Source organism: Ambystoma mexicanum, chromosome 2p (assembly GCF_040938575.1).
Source record: "Ambystoma mexicanum isolate Mex_15411 chromosome 2p, UKY_AmexF1_1, whole genome shotgun sequence".
Taxonomy (NCBI): Eukaryota; Metazoa; Chordata; class Amphibia; order Caudata; family Ambystomatidae; genus Ambystoma; species Ambystoma mexicanum.
In genome coordinates, this window is record NC_090923.1 from 1,423,447,623 (window position 1) to 1,423,467,730 (window position 20,108).

The following is a 20,108-nucleotide window of genomic DNA, read 5'->3' on the forward strand; positions in this document are numbered from 1 at the left end:
GTACATTCTACAAGCAGTTTCCAACTTTGTCTCTTGTAAACAGCATCTAACTATGTGCATGTGTAAATGTTGACTGCCTCCTCTAGAGTAAAGTTAGTCAAATTCTCAGAGAAGATTCAGTTCTTGCTAGGTACTATGAGATTCTTGCACATTTGCATTACATCAATTTCTGCTCTCCGATAACACATAGGGCCTCATTACAAGTTTGGCTGTATTTCGGTGGTACATCCATTGAAATACCACCAAACGGAATTACTGTTGCTGCCACCTGGTCTCACGGATTTGCTGCAGGATTACAACTGGTGGAAGGCGGTGTAAGTCTCAATATATTTCAGTTCATAGGACTCCAAGGGGATTTCGGCAGAATTTCTGCTCGCAGTAATTGCTACGGCAGTAACTCCCTTCCGATTTTGCTGTTTTTTGGTGGTAAGGTGTATAGAGAAAAATCCTCCACCTTACCACTGGAGTTGTAGTATGGCGGTGTGGTAATGCACTGCATTACCACTGTTTTTTCTCCACCGCTGTACACCTAAAGAGACCCATAATCACTTAATCCACAAGACGATGAAAAATTATCCAGAGCCATTGAGTGGTATCCTCCCGATGTTTGACCAGAGGAGATGATCTAATATTGTACGCGTTACCAAAGCTTCTGATGTCATTTCTGAATTATGCTGACAGAGTTTTTCTTTCCATTCAGCAGATGTGTCAAACTGCAAAAAGAAGAGTGAGATTGAAACTGAAAACCTGACCTCGGATGTGGTGAATCCTGTGATCCATGCAGGAGAAGGTGGAAGTACTTTTGTCAGCACAGGTGAGGAGCTGTAAAAACCTGAGACACTTGGCTGATGCATTAATTCATCTGTTTATATAGTTCTAGCACATTACAGCCCTGACATTCCTAAAGGATAAAAGTAAAAACAATCCAAAGGAAGGACGCATTGTTCCCGTTCTCAGTTGATAAAACTGTGCACAGGAACATAGTTTACCTATCTATAAATTAGATTGCCATGGAGTGCTTGTCATCAACATTTGCAATATTCCCCGTCAAACGATGCACCCTTTGCCCAGATGCAAGACCCATTGTCTCTGTGAAGGGCTTGGGGCTGATATTTCCCACCCATCGCCGATTTGCTTAAAGAGAAACATATGGCCACTCTCTTCACAGGGTGGTGGTGGACGAAAACATAATTGTTCATGTGTATGTTTTGGTGAGCTGAGTGCATGGAGACCTATAGTGACATGCCCAGGTGTGTTAAACCTTCTATATCTTCCATAAACTTTAAGGTACGGAAATTGCGAAGTGTTGTGGATGCTCACCTCTGATATGGTAGCAATGGCAGTTGGGTATAAATCTCACCTCCACCAATATCTTTCTGATATTAGCCTCAGGGTTTGGTGGTCAAAGGGATCTGCCAACAGCCTGTGCACCAACATTTGATAATTCCAGGTAGTCGAAGTGCCTAGATTGTGATCAAACAATGCCATTATTTCCCTGCATGCAAATGGTCACAATTTTCAATTAGAACATTAAAAACCACCCTTCTGTATTGAATGGGTATGATGTCACCCAAGCAATAGAAGCCCTGTACTGTTGTTGGTTTCAGGTTTTTGGTCCATGGCCTAAAAGATGTCCTATGCACATTTTACAAGCACTTTACAACTTCGCTCCTCTTTTAAACAACATCTAAAAATGTGGCTGTTGTGAAGGCATCATGAAGCAAGACGCAGACAACAGATACAAAGTTCAAACAAACTTACTTTATTTAAATTAAATATCTGGATGGACGAAGGCCTAACTTTCCATAAGCTAAGGTGGGATTTCCCTACCTAAAGAAAATGACAGTCTGAGTCAAGGAGTTCAACTTAAAAGTCTGTCTGTGTCCAAAACCCTTTTTCCCTTACAACTAAAGCTAGACAATGTGTAGGGATGTCAGCAATACAAGAAATAGTGTTCCAAACAAAGTTCTGAGCTTCTTCCAGCTCCGGGCTTACTCTTCAGCTCCCCTTTCCAAGTTCAAAATAGTCCCACAAAACATTCAGGGTTCCCTTCCCCAAGTTCAAGACAGAAAGTTCAAAGTTCAAACTTAACAATTCTCAAAGGATTGGGATCCTCCCCAACCCTCTTACCAAGGGTGATTTCTCCAGTTCACCAATGCACCTCTGATACAACACAAGTCTTTTAATATATTAATGAACTTGCTCCTTCTTGATGTTCATACTCTTGATTCTTCCTTTCACTTGCTTTCATGCACGGCACTTGGTCTAGGCGCAGTTGACAGATCACACAGTCCACTCATCACAGGTCACGTAACCGATAACCCTTTCTTGGCTGTTCTTTAATATTGCTCCCATACAGGGGTTCCCTCAGTCTAAGCGCAGTTACCAGACCACACTGTCCTCCCATCACAGGTCGCACAACCAATACCCCTTTTCATCCGCTTTTTTCAACAATTGTCCACTGCTTTCCCTTGACAGTGAAAAGTACTTGTTGTATTAGAATTATCCTCTTCCAACACTTTATCGTGGTTAGCTTGATCACCATTCACTTGGTTATGTTGATACTTCTCTGGCCCTTGCCAATACAGGTTTCTATTCAACATATAGTTCCTTGACCACTCGGGTTGTGTTAATACTGTTTCACTTCTCACACCCTTATTGGAATTGTACTTGCTTTGCCAATGCTTGTATTCAATAACTTGCAACTTGCTTTGCCACCTGCACCACAGAGCTTTTGGTTCCATTCAAAACGTGCTCATAGTTTGCCTTATCTCTGTGCGGCATTCAGAAATTCTTATTCAATCATACTTTCATGTTGCTTTAATTCTGTAAGGTATTCAATAATGCTTTCAGCTCTTTCGGTATTCAAAAAGTTATCTGTTTCACCCTTCAAACTATCTTGACTTCATTTCAGGATTATAAGTACTTACTTCAGTATTCAAAAGTACTTATGACGGTTTCCACAATGTTCGACATTCAAGAAAGGCTTATTGCTGGTTTTCGGAGCGCCCCGGTAGAAGTGTTTCCCATCTGCACTCACCGGCTTCAGGTGGCAGCTCCCGACGGCTTTGGTTCCTTCTTCGCAGTGCCTTTCCTATTTTCAAGGCCTCTGCTCTTCTCTTGCAGAGGTCGGTGGATTGCTGCTCGCCCTCCCTCTGGTCCGTGACAGCCGGAGTGCTTCAACGTCCCACAGCCCCAGCTTGCGCCTGACCTGGATTTCCCGACCTTCTCGGAGCCTGCCTTGACCCCGGCGTCTTTGGTCCTCGCTTGGCATGGCTTCCCACACTCGCATCTCCCGCTCCTTTCTCTCCGGTTCGCCAGTCTCCATCTCCAGCCGCCTCCACGTTCCAGCCTGCTGTGCAACCACGACCCTGTGAAAAGCCTGCATTTTTATATCCGCTGGGCTTACTAAGTTGTCACAGGTGGTTGTCACAATCCAATTGCCTGACCATAGTTAAAAGGACATGCCTGATCTTTGCATTACTCTGAGTTGCTTCTTCCTCGTCCCAGTACCATAGTGTGTTGAATGATGGGAAAGGTGTTAAAACAGCCCATAAAGGACAGGGGAGGGTTGGGCTGCCCTTCATAAGGGAAAGGGGGATACCATGTCTCACCTGTGGATATCCTCTCCCCAATTCCCAAGGACCTGTGCAGTAGCACCTGGAGCGTTCCAAGTGCCGAATGGGATTACCACAATAAATGATCTCTGGCCAAAATAACCGGACAGACTCAAGGAATATGGCAAAACAATACTTTATTATCAGTTCAATAAAGTAGGGAAACATGATGAACAAACCCATTTTAGCTCACACACACTCAATGCATTTTGGTTACACAAGGTTTTATACCACAGCATACGTCAGCTATGAAGTCATTCTACATGGCTATCAGTGAAAACCTACTCGGTGGAGGGATTGGTTAAGGGAAACGTATACATTTGCTTTATATACGTGTTAGTATCATCATTGGATGCCTCTTATCTAGTAGGCACGCCTTGAACTACTTTTAACTATGTAAAATACAGATAATAGCGTAACACCAGCAGCGGATAGGCCTGTGGAACAATGTGAGGTCCACCATTGCATAGACCCTCATGATTGGTTGGCACTCTCTCACCAACCTTGGACATTCGGCTCATTAGCAGCAACAAAACCCAGGTGCAAGAGAACGTTGTCAGACAACTGCCTTTCTTAGCTGATTAGCCTACCCTCTTTCATCAGTTAGGCCCTAATCCAAGGCTTCTTCTTTGTATTTGACTGTGCTGACTGTTCTCTTCCTCTGAACTTTAAAGGGATCGAAATTACGTTGCTGTCTTCGTCTGGAGCTTTATGAATAGGCCTGGTCTTCCGTTCCTGATTCACTTGTGAGAAGACCATGATTTTGTCCATTTTGCCCTTCTATTTGGTGCTATTTGATTCAATTATATTAGGTGCTATTGCTCTCCTATGCCTCTGGAGACTTGGTTGCTCCATTCTGCATGTGCTTTCTGCATCTTTAATTTGAACAACACTTGGCACTCGCAACGGTTCACTCCTTTACTCAATCTAAGAGAAATATGTCCTGCCTGCTTAGTTTATCCTCTTTGATTCCTTTCGAGCCTTGTAGTTGCTCTTGCTGTGGCATCCTTGATTCTGAGCCAAACAAATACTCTTTGTTCTTGCATGAATTTGTATTCCAGTGCCTGTCCACATTGCAGTTTTGGTTTCCCTTTGCAAGGTTTCTTGCTTACTATTATACAATGCCGACGTCCATTTTCTCAACATGGCTGCTTTATGCGCTTTCTATTTTCTACTTTAGCAAGCTTCTATGATGTCTTATCTAACTTGCGCTTCTGCATATATACATCTACATTTCTTGTCACTTATCTTCTTAGTATATATTGTTTTCTTCATATTTGCATATGTGTTTACTTTGTCAATTCTGTCACATCTTCGTTCTTTAGATATTTATATGTTAGTTTCAGTGCATCCTCATATCTTCTCTTCTTCATGATGTCACTTCACATCTATCTGACTTCACATATAGTTCTTCTATATACAGTGGTGTCTGCATGGTTATATCTACCGCATCAGTTTGGGGGTATATTCGATAAGGTTGTCTGAACGCATAATGTCTCTCATCTCTCCGAAGTGGTGTTGGGAGGATACCAGGTGTCATACACCCTGTTTTATTGCTGTTCTTCCAGTATGACGGAGGTGAGGGGGTGGGCTCTATGGATGACCTGTATATCTGCCTCTCTACAGACCCTGCACCCAGGTGATCCTCCCTTGCTTCTCCACACCAGGGTCAGGATCTAAGAGCGATGGCCTTTCCCTGGCCACCTGAGAAGAGGATCCAAGAGAAGTAGGTATGAGGATACCCTTGGGTTTCTCACACTGTAAATGTTGACTGCATCCTCCAGAGTAATGTTAGTCAAATTCTCAGAGAAGATTACTTCTTGCTAGGTACAATGAGATTCTTACACACTTACATTCCATCAATTTCTGCTTTCCGGTAATACATCTCTTCAGTAGCCAATAGTAAGCAAAACGATCCAATGCCATCCAGTGATATCTACAACATGTTTGGAGATGATCTGATACTATCAATTTGGAAAAATGTATTACCAAACCTTGTCATAGTCTTTCTGAATTCTGATGGCAGTGTGTTTTTTCCATTCACCAGATCTGTCCAATGTCAAAAAGCAGAGTGAGATTAAAACTGAAAATGTGCCCTCAGATGTGGTGAGTCCTTTGATCTCTGCAGGAGAAGGTAGAAGTCCTATTGTCAGCACAGGTGAGCTGCTGTAAATACCATTGCTGTAATTAAGTCCAGGACATACCTGTTTTGGAGGGTCATAAGTCTGATGGCCCTCAATTCTTCTTTAATCATATTAAATCCTTTTATTGTTGTGTTAATTGTTTGTAGCAACTCCCACCTTGTGATTTGTAACCGCTTGGCGTTTGCCGCAGCCGAATTCCTGTCATTCCTTCCATGGCTGTGAATATTACTATCGTCCAACTGAAAAATGTATGCTCATCTGGAATGTCATGATACGTTTCTATTGATTTTGCTGAAAAGTAGTTCTCTCTCTTCTGTCGGGTGAGGTTGAACGACCTCTTCTTCCTTTGATGTGCATCCATTTTCGGAAAGTTGGTTATGTGGAGATCACTCTGGGGGATCACCAATGCAGGAACATGTATTACCACCTTGGAACATATTCCTCCCCAATTTATAGTTGGCTTTATATAAACTCTGGATCTACAAGCCGAATAGTGGTCTATCAGCACAGCAGTTCCTTCTTTCATTCCTGGCACATCAATGATGTGTTTGCATCCTTTATTTTCTTTTTATCTGACCACTGTTTGTGAAAGAAACAGTGTTCTCTTCTTCATTGGCAATATGGATACAGGTCCTGCTTCATCTTCAACCCACGTTAATAACTTTGAATACTTGGCCCATTCCTTAAGGCATTTATCATTCACTACTTGCACTATCATTACTGTGGCTGTCATCAATAAGTGTACACTACATCCCAGCATTCCTTCTTCCCATCCTGTACTGGTGGCTACTTGTCCATATACCAATAGCTGATGTCTATTCCAGCACCCTGGTAATCCTGGTGTTTCCCATCTATCTGCACAATCCAGTCTTTTTTGTTCAACAATCTTCATCTCTCCTCTATTCAACCCACTCAGCGAGTACAGGATCATTTTGCTCTTCCATCTTGGGTCTTTTATCGGCTTGTGTGTTTTTATGTATGCATCTTCATATGGAAACGTTCTTTTTGACATCCATCGTAGGGTTTCCCACTTCCCTTCAAATTGTCCTCTTGTCATGCATGCTGTTAGGGGGCTGAGACACATCTCATCATGTGTAGGTATTTCTCTTGCTATAAATGTTTTGGCGGTGCCCATGAAACAGAAGGGATAACCCCTCTACATTAGGACCTAGGGTTTAGCAATAATGATTAACAAAAGGTGTCATAGTAGTTGAATTCTTAATGCACAGGGTGTGCATTCATTTCTTGATCAGAGGTTACAATAAATGTCTGTTAATTCCCAACTCTGCAACAAAAAAAGCATAATCATTTTAACTTTTTAACTTTTGTAAAAATAGATACGAGGGGGTTTCATTATTTGCCCACCTCTTCCATTCTCTTTATTCAATATTGTTTCATTATTTCTCAAGTGAGAGAGTCATGATTTCCCCTCAATTTTCACAAATGCTAGAGGCATAACTGGCTTTCCAGTACTATCTTGTCTTCATATAGCCTCCGTGGGGATAAAGAACACCCCTGTGTTTTACATAAATCCTGTTCTTCCTGTGGAGCTCCACCCTGCAGTTCAATTAACTGTACAATGGATAGCATATTAAAGCCGCCTTTCATCATCATCCATCATTCTGATATTTGTTTAACACTTTCTATTTCGAAATTAGAAATATCGGAAAAATATGCTGCTCATTTTGCTTACTAATTTTGAAATACGGCTTCGTTACAGCGAGAAATCATGTCTGCCCTTTTAGTATGGGCTGCGCACTTCACCATGGCAATAGCCAATGGGAGCTTTAGTACCTTAATAACTTTGTCCCAATAGAGACGCATGTTGCACTGATGTGCTCTGTGCGTGGAGGAAGCCCCTACTTTTCCAGCTTGACAATCCTGCATCTACTGTTGATGTCACATAGGCACAGTCATAGTACACTGTCCATTCCTCATATCTCTGTAGTGCGGCAATGAGCGCCACTATTTCTGCAGCCTGCGCTGAACAAGGTGAAGGCACTTGTCACTACTTCAAATTCACCATTCTGTTTTAACTTCATTACTGCCAATCCTGTATGTCTTTCTCCTGTTTGATCAATTTTCAAAGAACCATCAATAAATAGAGTTCCCCCGTCCTAGAGTGTTTTCTTTAACATGGGGAATATCGTCCTAAAACTCAGGATACATTGTGAAATCATGTGCATAATGTACCTTCTCTACTGGTTCTGCTATGGCGCTGGATTCACTATTCTACATCTAACAATTTTAATCGCTGGGTTTGAAATAATCACCTCATATCCTGACGCTCTTTTTGTAGTCAACGTGCTTTTAGGTTTCTCCAAAATAGCAAATAAGGAATGCTGGACGAATAATGTCATTGAGCACCCCATTGTAATACTTGCTTTCTTTTCAATTGTTGATAGCAGCAGCAGCTAATGCTTGTTCGCAGGGGCAATGACCTCTCATTACTGGGTCTAAAATCCCACTGTATTGAGCTAATGGTTTATGTCCATGCCCTAATGTTGTCTTCTGCGTAAGAACTGCTGTCATCACCACTCCATTTGAATGCCAGAATAATTAAATCTCCTCTTTATAGTCTAGAATTCCTAACCACAGGAGCTGTAAAAATCACCCATTTTAACTCTTCAAATCCTTCTGTCATCTCATCTCTCCATATTATCTCGCCTTTACTTGTCTGCGCTTCTTTGAGTCCTTTTAAAAGTGGCCTAATATATGTACTGTAATCGAAAACCCAGGCCCTACAATAATTGCATAGGCCTAAAAATTGATGCATTTCCCACATTGTCTCAGGTCTTAGAGTTTTCATGATTGAGTCCGCTCTTTCAGGTGTCACTTTTCTCCCTTGTTGAGAGATTAGCTGCCCTATATACAGGACCTCTTCCTGACAATATTGTAATTTCTCCTTTTCCACTTTATATCCTTTTCTGCCAATACTGTCATTAACTGGACTAAATATTCACTGCATTTTCTTCTGTCTCAATGAATACTAATACCTACGTACTGAATTATTGTGTTCTCAAGTTGTATGTTACCTAGGTCCATCTGAAGGATCCTTTTAAAGATTGATGGGGACCCACAGTACCCATGTGATAATTTTGTATGTTTCCACAGCTGGTTTCTATAAAAAATCTGGTCACATTTTAAATCTACTACTGTAAAATATTTGGCTGTAGCTGGGGTATTACATAATATCGTAGCTGTGTTCGGAACCAGAGGCAACTCTGCTTCAACAATATTGTTTAGGGGGTGTAGATCCATAATAAATCTCCATGACCCCCCACACCCCCCAATTGATTTCTTTACTGGGTACATAGCCATGTTACGTGGGGAATCTGATGGTACTGATATTCCCGATGTATCAAAGAGGAAATAGTTTTGAACATACCTTCATCTGCTTCTCTGGACATGGGATACTGTTTTACTTGTGGCAAAATTGCTCCGGGTTTAAGCTTTATTTTAACTGGTCCTGCTCCACTCAATAGACCCACGTCATATGGACTGTTGGTCCATATAATGCTTGGTACCTTTTCTAGATCGGTCTGAAAAAATTGTGATTTCTTTTTTATCAGTGCCATTCTGTGTGGTATTTGCCTATTCTCGATTTTCATCCAATAATTAATGCTTATGAAAAAGACTAATTCATTGTCTGAAATCTCCTCTCTGAACAACTCCTCGTCCGTCAAGTTTGTTGGTCTATACCCTTCATCAGGAGCTATTACTGTTCTCCATGCTCTTCCTTCGTCATCTGTCCCATGAATAATCACCCTTTTCTCTCTTACTATCTCTGCCTCTAGTTCTGTGGAATAGCCTGTCCTTCCTTTGACACCGTCAACCAAGCCATCCTGATCAATCGACTCCGTGAGAACCTGTGCATCATAGATCAGGCCTTGGGAGTGGTTGGCCTCCTTCCTCTCTGACCGGCCCACCCAAGTACAACTTGGGTCCTTTCTCTCCACCACCTCCCTCTCCACAAGTGGTGTCCCCAGGGCTCTAACCTCTTTCCCTGGCTCTTTGATGTCTACATGGCCCCTTCGGTCCATCTGATCTCTACATTCTCCTCTGACTTTGAGCTCTCTTTCAGGCTCCCCTCAGCCTCCTCTTTTCTCTCTCTCTCTCATTCCTGACTGTCTCTCCGTGATTCAGGATTGGTGTGTCTTCAACGATCTCTGCCTTAATGCCAGTAATTCAAAGATACTTCTCATTGCTCCTGCATTCCCCCTCTCAATCTGGCCACCCTCTTTGGGCCCTCTTCCTTTGCCTTCCTGTGAGGCAAAAAACCATGGTGTCATCTTTGACTCCACTCTATCCTTCACCCCTCACATCTAGGACACAGTCAAGAAATCCCACTACCAGCTGCACCTCCTCAGAGGTATTCTTCCTTTTTCCCCATTCCCGCAGACACTCGCTGTCTCCAGAGCCGTGGTTCACCCTAGGCTGGACTACTGCAACAGCCTCATTCTCAATTTGCCTTACTCTACTCTCCACCCCCTGCAACTAATCCAGAAAAGGACTGCGAGACTTATCCTTGGCCTCAACCCCAGGTACTGTATCTCTCCAGCACTGGCATCTCTCCACTGGCTCCTCGTGGCTGCAAGGATCAAGTTGAAGAATCTCTGCATCATTCACAAGGCTTTCTGGGGCCTGGGCCTGCACTACAACTTAACTCTCTCTTCCAAAATACCTTCCTTGTTGAGCCCTTGCCTAAACTACCTCCAACTCTCTGAGGGTCAGATGTTTCACTAGGCAGAGAGAGTGGGGGGTAGAGCTCTCTTCTGCAGGTGGCTCCCTCTGGAATGGCCTCCCTGCCTCTCTCAAACTTGAGCCGGACCACCTGAAGTTCTGGAAGCAGCTCAAGACCTTCCTGTTCTCCTCTGCTTCTCTCTCTCCCTCCCCTGCTGACCTACCTGACTGCTCCACCGACTGGTTGCCTGGCTATCCTCTGAGGATACGGGTACCAGGCTCCTCCATGATCAGTCTCCCTTGCACTGCCTACAGGCCACCGCACACTTAGGGGCTGCAACTGTAACCTCTACAGTCTCCCTGCACTTACCTAAAGCTGCGCTGCCCTGGTTGTACTTGCTCAGAGCATTGCTACCCTGATTACAATTCCCCTCCCTCTCACTTCCCCCTGCACTTTGGTGCTGTCACCCTTGCACGATCTGAATGTCACAAGGCCTAGTAAGATTGGTTCTGTTGTCCTCCCCCGGTTTTCCCCTCCCTTGTCTTGTGTTGCCTAGAAACACTTGTGTACATGCGTGTTATAAATGACTTGACTTATTCCTCGTCATCCATAGGTTCTTCTGGTCTAAACAAAAAAATTGTCCGGTATCCTCAGTAATTTACCTATCAATCCAGGAAGCCATGTGAACAAAATATTTACTCCGTACAAAAATACTTGTGAGTCTAAAGGAACTCCTCGCAATGCCTTTTGGCCTGTAAATGCTAATATAAATTCTCTTACATTCATGTAATGTATCCCTGGAGTGGAACATATTATCCCCTTGTCAGTAAAAGATATCGTCATATTAATTTTATCATTAAGTCACGTTCTAATATATTTACTGGTGTCTGCCGGGAATACAATATTGGCATAGACACATCATGCTCTCCTATTGAAATTGGTAATTCATCAGTAAAATGAAACAAACTCATAGCCCCAGAGAAGCCCTGCGCATTCATGGTAATCCCAGACATTGGGTACTTTGCCTCTCAAACACAGGAGTGGGTCACTGCTGTGTCTACAAGAAATTAACATGTCTTGCCTCCTATTGTTACCCTGACCCTCGGTTCCTCTTAGGGGTCTGGTGTCACGGATAGTACTGAACACATCAGGTCCTTCTGTGGGCTTTCCTATTGTGGATATAAATCTGTCTGTGTACCCATAAAAGGATTCCCTCCCACTACTGTCACAGTCCCTAGCCTGGGTGTAGGTGTGGGTGAGGGTCCTGTATTCGCCTTCCATTGTGGCATCACCGCCTGTTGTGTCTGTACTTGTTGTGCTTGCATGCCTATGCATACTTGCTATGGTTGCACTTGTGGTGACTGTGATTGCAGCAGAATCTACTGCATTTGCGGCACATTTGTCTGACACTGCATGTGATCTTGGGCATAATACTCTGGTGGTTCTGTATTAAACGGTGTCCGGTCATTTGGTCAACAACAAACTGGTCGACTGCAATTTGGTCGACACCATTTGGTCGAATGCCAAATGGTCGATTTTCTTTTTTTTAAATTTATATGTGTGTTTTGTGGGTTTTCGTGTGGGAAAAGAAAAAAAGGGGGTTAGGGGTGGGGGGGACCCCCCCAAAAAAAACCAAAAAAGGGGTAAAAAAAAAAAAAAAATTCGACCATTTGGCATTCGACCGAATGGTGTCGACCAGTTGTCCCGTCGACCAATTGTTTTCGACCAAATGTCCTACAACCGTATTAAGCAGTGGGAAATATCTTGTCTCACCTCTTGTGGTCTGCCAGTTCTGCTGCATGCCCCCTCTACTTCTACACGTTCAGTCAAAATGTCCTGTCCTCCAACAATTCCAGCACTGCTGCGGCTGTCCTCCATTAAATCCCCCACCCCATACCCCTTGATGGTTTTGAAATCCGCCCCCTCGTCATCTAGGTCCATTCCCTCTACCACATGGGCAACAATTGTACCTATCCTAATCTACGGGGTACCCTACATTGATTGGCTATGTAGATAGGAACTCTTGTGTGACCACTCCTTCGCCGCTTGTCAGTATTGCTCCTTCTATAGCAAATTTCGACAATTTCTTCAGTACTAACTTTGCTTCCTCAAGCTTTCTATTCTCAGCTTTTTTCTTATTCTTCTCTTTTAGTAATCACCAGTGATAGTCAACATATTTCTGGCCATGGCTTTGCTTGCATCCAAACCTGTTTTTTCATCTGCCTTTGCACTGGCTTGGGCAGTCCTTGACATCAAATATGGTAAAATATTGCTACAGTCTTATCCCACGGTTCCCTCATCTCAAGACGCCAATGTTCTTGAATATCCTGAATAAAAGCAACAGGATCTTCGTCCTCAACCATTTTCCGTGTCATAATCGTGCCCATATCTGATGTTTCAGGATATTGTACTCTGTTCCCTCCATATCTCTGCTCTGCAAATATTAAATGGCGCTCTGTCATGTGTCATGTTTTGTGCTGTCACACTCGCATATCCCGCTCGTCTACAAATGTCGCCAGCTCTCTCCCCTAAAATAGCTTTCCCCTAGGCTCGCCTTGATGCCCCTGGGCTTAGCGCGCTTTATAAATAAATAAATAAATAAAAGCTGCTAGTAGGCCTTTTACGTCACCCACCGCTAATGTCATTCCCGCTGTCATTCTTTCAAACTCATTAATCCATTTACCCGTTCCTTAAGTCAAACTAGGTAATTTACAGTTCAAATTCTCTTTATCTATCTGTGGCCATGGTCTATATTGTGGTCATCCTCCCCCTTTCTCTAATAACGGGAATTGTGTAAATCCTGTTCTACAATTGTATCCACCCGTGCTTCTCATTTCCAGGTGGGGCTGCATTCGACCGCTCGTCTTTTTCCTGGCAATGACCTTAATCTACTTACATAAGTTGGGGACATTTCCCTTACACTATGCGACCGTCCTTGTGGTCGCTCAGGATATGATATAGGTTCTGGTGTTTTTCCTTCTGGCTCTCCTAAGTCTGACCACTTGACCCCTTTTTCTATCTTTGGGTCTATTGAAGAGCCACATTTGCGCTTTCTCGTTTTCTTCCCTTTCTTCATCTGACATCATTATAGCCCAACTGGTATGGCTATCACCACTTTCCTCGTCATCAAGATCTAGTCTACTTAAGGACAGTGTTCTGTTTTTGTCCATCATTACGTCATCCGATCTGCCTCTTGTTTCTCTCAGTGGAGATCCTTCGATATTCCCTCTCGTCTCATAACCATCGTTTCCCAATATCTGCCTATATAGTTCCCCAATCCTTTTCCCTATGCCTTCTGCCTCGTGCTCATCAGCCCATGTTGGCACTCTAGGTATCTCGTGCAGCTCCTGCAGGGCTTTTGTGAACTTCTCTCTTCCTCCCATGTTCTCGTTCTTCAACTGGTATTGCACATCTATGAACGATGTGATCTATTTCATCATATATTTGTCCTCTACTCCTTATTTCCTTTTGTTCTTCCTCTTCCCGTCTACTCATCTCCCTCTTCTCTTCCTCAGCTTCCCTTCTCTGCAGCCTTATTTTCAATCTGTGTGCTTCTATTTCCTCACATTTCCTCTCCCCATCTTCTTTTTTTCTGTTCAGAACTTCTTTGTTCTTCCTTTCTTTTTCCTTCTCTCCTTTGTATGTCCTTTCTACTTTTCCTTTTGTTCCTGTTCTTCTTTCTTCTCTTTCCTTAACATTGTCAATACCCCTTCCGTCTAATATGAGTAATATCTGTCCTCCCAGCCACTCATTCTGTACAATTGTTCCACCGCTGGCTCTATCTTAATCTCCTTTTTGTCTCTTGGTCTCTTCTATCTCTATCAATCTGTCCCTTCTTTCACTATGCTCCTCATGTTCCTTACTTTCAGGAATATATTTGCATTCATTAATCTTACTTTCTTCTGTACCATCTTCACTACTAAATGCAGGGGGTGCATATGTCGGATTACCATACCCCGCTGCTGCTTTTAACTCCTTTAGAGGATAAAATCCCTGTTTCTCATTTGTCATGCTATTGTCTTCAGAAGGAGAAAGAGGAGCAGAGGGCGCTGTGCCCTCCCCTTCATGCTGATTAAGCATCCATTCCTTTTCGACCGGTCTTCTCTCTCGCTCTGATATATTTTCCATAGCTCTAAAATAGCTAATCTTTTTTGTAACTTTTTCCCTGTGTATGCAGCATGTAAGTGTGATGCTGGAAATGCATTGGAGGGACAGGGCCCCCTTGTCCTGTAGCCCCTTATGTGTGTTCTGTGTTTTCTCCAGCATGGGGTCTGGCATGGATTCACATGCTCATGAATATTCCCCTTCGTCAGGCTGGGAATCCTCGGTAAAGAAAAAATCAGTATCAGTTTCGTTTCTGATCTGTCTTTCGTAGTAGTAACCAATCACTGATCTCTGCATCATACTGACCACAGCCAATGACTGCCCTCTCCCTAAGCCCCGCCTCTGGCAGCCATCTTCAGATTTTTACCGCACGTTCAAGTGTTGGGATCCTCGTGCTATTGCTCTCGAGCGTTAGTGCTTTTTTTCGCGTTTTTTCTCAAAAGATTTCTCTTTTTTCGGTCAAAAGAGCCTCAAGCTCCACAGTTTCTTCATCCGATCAACGGGGACCCGTGTCGGATTCGTCTACGCCCCTCAAGGGTGAAGATTTCGTCGAGCCACGCTTTTGGAGGACTCCAGAAGTTTCTCAGGCCCATCTCGGACATGGCCCAGGAGAAGGGAAGCTCGACGCCCGGAAAGCTGTTCAGGGTCTGCCCTGGATGCCAGCTTCAGAATGTCTTTAAGGAGGACGAACACTCCCTTTGCCTTTACTGCCTACATGAGGACAAGACGCACGTGGAGAAGGACTGTGCGTTTTGCGGCAATATGTCGGAGCGGACCATGAAGGACCGCCATCAACGTCTCGCCAACTGGCTGGAAGGAAAAAGCCTGTCAGGCGAGAAGAAGAAGAAGAAGTCCGAGCGGTCTTCTAAGACCTTTGAGGGCGCCCCGGCGACGGGGGTCCAACAGAAGGCCAAGCACCGCGAGTCCGCTGGCACCGGGAGCGCCGAACGGTCGGGCTCTATGGGCGCCAGGCAGGGCGCATCCTCCCCGGCGCCATCAACCACGAGCCAACGCTCTGGCTCGGGTAAGAGGAAGGCCGAGCACCCGACGAAACTCCTGGAGAGACCCCGGTCGTGCCCTAAGGCCCCATCGGAGGGGGAGCGAGGTGGCGACCCTCCCCCCAAGGAGAAGGCGGTGAGCGCACCTAAGGTGGTGAAAGCCTTGATCCATCCAGCCAAGGCCTCTATCGAGACAGTCACGGCGGCCCTGGCTCAGCCTGTGGAGGCTACGCCAGTGGTGGCAACCCCGGGGCCCAGAATCTCCCTGCCACCGCGGAGGCAGTCCTCTTTCATGCCCATCGACAGGACCCCCGTGAAACCTCCGACGGAGAAGAAAAAGGGGGGGCAGGAGGTCGTCGTGGACTCGGTCTCAACAACCTCTGAGGAGGAGCTGATCGAAGTCTTAGGCCACGGCTCTGGCGTGGAAGAAGGCCTTCCTGTCGGGAGGGACCCCGACGTGGAAGAAGACGAGGGCGTCGAGGGTGCCGACGGGGCTCCTGATCGCCCGTCGGAACTCCCTCAACCAGTGCCGCAAGACAACTCGGCGGCCATTTTGTTGGCTATACAGTCCTTATGCTCGGAGATAAGGACGAGACTGCCGTTGCCACCAACGGAGGAACCGCTCCCGACGGGGGACCCGGAGCCAGGCCCTTCTGGGAGCCCCCCCCTAAGAGAAGGAGGATTCATCCTCCACCTCCTTTTCAGCCATCGCGCCCTGCTCAGCCCTCCTCCCCGTCCACGACACGTGGGGATGATACGGGGACTGACACGGCCGCGACGGGTACAGACGACGAGGTTTACGACGAGGATCTCCCGTCGTCACCTCCCACCCGGGCTTCCCCGCCCGACGAGATTGGATCGTTTCACTCCATGATCGCCAGGGCATCCGAGCTTTTCCAGCTCTGCCCGGAAGAGAAGAAGAAGGAAGGTTTCCTTTATCAACGGCGTGAGACCAAGAGGAAGACGGTCCTCGCTGTACCTCTACTAGACGATATTTGGGATGAGGGCCTCGCCCCCCTCAAGAACCCATCCACGACGCCGGCTAGAAGGGATCGGTACGAGAAGAAGTACTGGGTCCCGGACGCGGCCCCCTTGTGCCTTCGGGCACAGCCGGACTCGGTCGTCGCCGCGGCGGCCAGGAAGAAAGCGGGGGGGCGCGGCCTCTACGTCAGCCTCCCCGCTGGAAGGCGAGAGAAAGAAATTAGACACGATGGTACGCAGAGTCATCTCGTCGGCAGCGACGACGATTAAGGCGGCCAACGCCTTGGCTATCGTAGCCCGCTACGACAGGGAGTTGTGATACAAACTGACCCCCCTGCTGGACTTCCTACCAGACGACAAGAGGGCGGAAGCCCTAGAGATCTTGCAGGAAGGAGAGGTGGCGTCGGACCACGCCATTACGATTGCGACGGACATCGCTGACACTGGATTTCGCCAGTTGGGCAACGGCGTGTGCCTTAGGCGGCGTGGATGGCTCAAGGCTACTGACTTCCGTCAGGACGTGCAGACCAGAGTCTTGGACATGCCGTTCGACGGAAACAACCTGTTTGGGAAAACAGTGGACGATTCCCTTCAAGCCATCAAGGCGGAGACGGCCCGGGCTCTTGGGGTTCTCCAGCAACGGCGGCCGCCCTTTCGGAGTGGCGGAGGCAAACAGGGTGCCTCCAAAGGTTCCAGCGGCGGATTTTCCACCTACCGTCAAGCTTACAGGGGACGAGGCAAGTCAGGCGGACCCCGCCGTCGTCGCCAAGGAGGACAAGGCGGCAAAGCCTCGTCGAAGCAGGACTGAACCGGCCGTGGGGTCGGGCCCCCACGAAGCACCCCGGTGGGAGGCCGGCTGGCGAGCTTCGTCAGCGCGTGGGAGTCCATCTCCACCGACCGTTGGGTGCTCGACGCCCTAGCTCAGGGTCACGCGCTCGAGTTTCTAAAGAGGTGCCCACGCGTCCCCCCTGTGGCCAGGAAAGAACATCACGTCCCTCAACTTCTCTTGGAGGTAAAGGCGATGCTCAAGAAGGGCGCCATCGAGCTCGTCCCAAAGAGGCTTCGGGGCTCCGGAGTTTACTCAAGATACTTCCTCGTGAAGAAGAAGACGGGAGGATGGCGTCCCATCCTGGACCTACGACGACTGAACAAATTCATCAAGGCACAGAAGTTCCGGATGGTCACCCTCCAACACGTCCTGGGTCAACTGGAGGAGGGCGATTTCCTGTCGTCGTTGGATTTGGAGGATGCCTACTTCCATATTCCCATCCTAAAGGGACACCGAAAGTTTCTCAGGTTCGTGGTCCAAGGGCTTCACTACCAGTTCAAAGCCCTTCCCTTCGGATTGAGGTTGGCACCCAGGGTGTTCACCAAGTGCCTCGCACCGGTGGCGGCGCAGCTGCGCCGAGAGGGGATCCACGTCTACCCCTACCTGGACGACTGGCTCATCCGAGCAAAGACGAAAGGAGCTCGCTGTGGAGCACACGGCAAGGACCGTCCAACTACTCACAGACCTGGGATTCTCCATAAACTACGCCAAGTCCCACCTGGTGCCCGCGCAAGACGCACTGTTTCTGGGAGCGAAGCTCGACACAGTGTCGCTTCTGGCCTCTCCGTCGGAGGAAAGGACGAGGGCCATCTTGGGCAAGGTGCAGCGGATGCTGGTTGCGGACGCGGCCAGGGTGAGGTCCATCAAGTCCCTCCTCGGAATGATGTCTTCTTGCATTTATCTCATCCGCCTGTGCAGGCTCCGGATGCGCCCGTTGCAGGAGTTCCTGGACGCACGCTGGATCCATACGACGGGCAGCTTCGAGGATAGGATCACACTCGACGAGAGTTTCCGACGAGTGATCCGGTGGTGGGGCACCCGCGCGCATCTGACGGCGGGCATGGACTTCCAGACCCCAGCCACCAGGAGACAGTGACCACGAATGCCTCCCTGGAAGGGTGGGGAGCGCACACCGAAAATCTGCACGCGAGAGGCCTTTGGCTTCCGACGGAGAAGTCCCTCCATATCAACGTCCTGGAGCTCCGTGCAGTGTTTTGGGCCCTCGGGTCCTTTCTTCCGTCCCTCAAGGGCAAGGTGGTGAGGATCTTCACCCACAACACCACCACCATGTTCTACATCAGGAAGCAGGGCGGTACCAGATCCCCAGCCCTGTCCAAGGAGGCGCAGGGTCTGTGGCATTGGGCCGTCGCCCAAGGGATGTTTCTGGTGCCGTTTCATCTGGCAGGGATAAAAAACACCATCGCCGACTCGCTCAGCAGAGAGCTGCGCTCCTGCCACGAGTGGGAACTACGACAGGATCTAGTGGACCGCCTCTTCCGACGGTGGGGCACACCCCAGATCGATCTGTTCGCGACGGCGACGAACTACAAGTGCCGGAGGTTCGCCAGCAGGTTTCCCCAGCCGAGGAGCATGGGCGATGCTTTCTCGTTCCCCTGGGAGGGACTGTTTCTATACGCGTTCCCTCCATTGCCGTTGCTGATCCGGCTCATCAACCAGCTCAAGAGGTCACGGTGCAGGATGATCCTCGTCGCACCTGCGTGGCCGAGGCAGATATGGTTCCCGGACCTTCTGGACTTGTCAGCGTCCCCGTCAATCAAGCTGCCAGTGGACGCGGATCTTCTCTCCAGGGAAGGAGGCGCCATCCTCCATCACGACCCGAAGTCGCTGAACTTGCAGGCCTGGCTCCTGCAGCGTTAGAGTTTGGAGGCTACGACATACCGGCCGACTGCAGAGAGGTTCTTGCAAAGGCCAGGGCGTCCTCAACTCTTAAATGCTATGGACACAAATGGAAGAGGTTCTCTGTCTGGTGCCACGCACAGAAGATTAACCCTCTACGGATTACGGCTCCCCAGGCACTGCCGTACCTTCTGACGCTGGCCAAGGCTGGACTGGCACACGCGTCCATCAAGATTCATCTTGCTGCGATCTCCCGATACACCAGAACCACGGGGCGGACGTCTTTGTGGTCTCATCGTCTGGTGAAAGAATTCATGAAGGGACTGTTCAGATCGTTCCCGCCGGTGAAGGCTCCGGCCCCGGCGTGGGAGCTCAACGTGGTGCTGACCGAGCTCATGGGACCTCCGTTCGAGCCTCTGCACTCGGCTCCGTTGAAGTTCTTGTCGTGGAAAAAACAGCGTTTCTTGTGGCCATCACCTCCGCACGAAGAGTGGGAGAGATCCAGGCCCTTTCCTGCAAGTCCCCGTACTTGACTTTTCACGACACGAGGGTAGTGCTCAGGACGCACCCCTCCTTCATGCCCAAGGTGCCGTCGGACTTCCACCTCAACGAACCCTTGGTGTTGCCTGTTTTCTTCCCGTCGCCTTCGTCGCCGGCCGAAAGGACTTTGCACTCGCTGGATGTGGCTAGAGCGCTGAAGTTCTACGTGGACCGCACAAAGCGTTTTCGGAAAACGTCACAACATTTTGTGAACTTTGGACCTGTCAATCAGGGGAAGGCTCTCTCGAAGGCCTCCATTTCCAGATGGCTCTCCGGCTGTATCATGTACTGTCATCGGTTGGCAAACCGACCGCTGCCTGGCCGTCCGAGAGCCCATTCCACCAGAGCGATCGC

At 47.5% G+C, this 20,108-nt stretch overlaps 1 protein-coding gene across 5 annotated transcripts in view; it reads left to right on the top strand.

The window, feature by feature from the left end:
• LOC138567577 (uncharacterized) overlaps positions 1-20,108 on the top strand; it is a 464,209-nt gene that overhangs the window by 218,248 nt on the left and 225,853 nt on the right. For 2 of the 5 annotated variants that reach the window (XM_069645944.1, XM_069645943.1), the window contains exons 4-5: positions 701-814; positions 5,665-5,775. In XM_069645944.1, coding sequence (XP_069502045.1) covers positions 701-814; positions 5,665-5,775 — 225 coding nt within the window. The remainder of the gene's footprint in view (positions 1-700; positions 815-5,664; positions 5,776-20,108) is intronic. The other 3 variants (XM_069645946.1, XM_069645947.1, XM_069645948.1) reach the window with 3 other exon arrangements.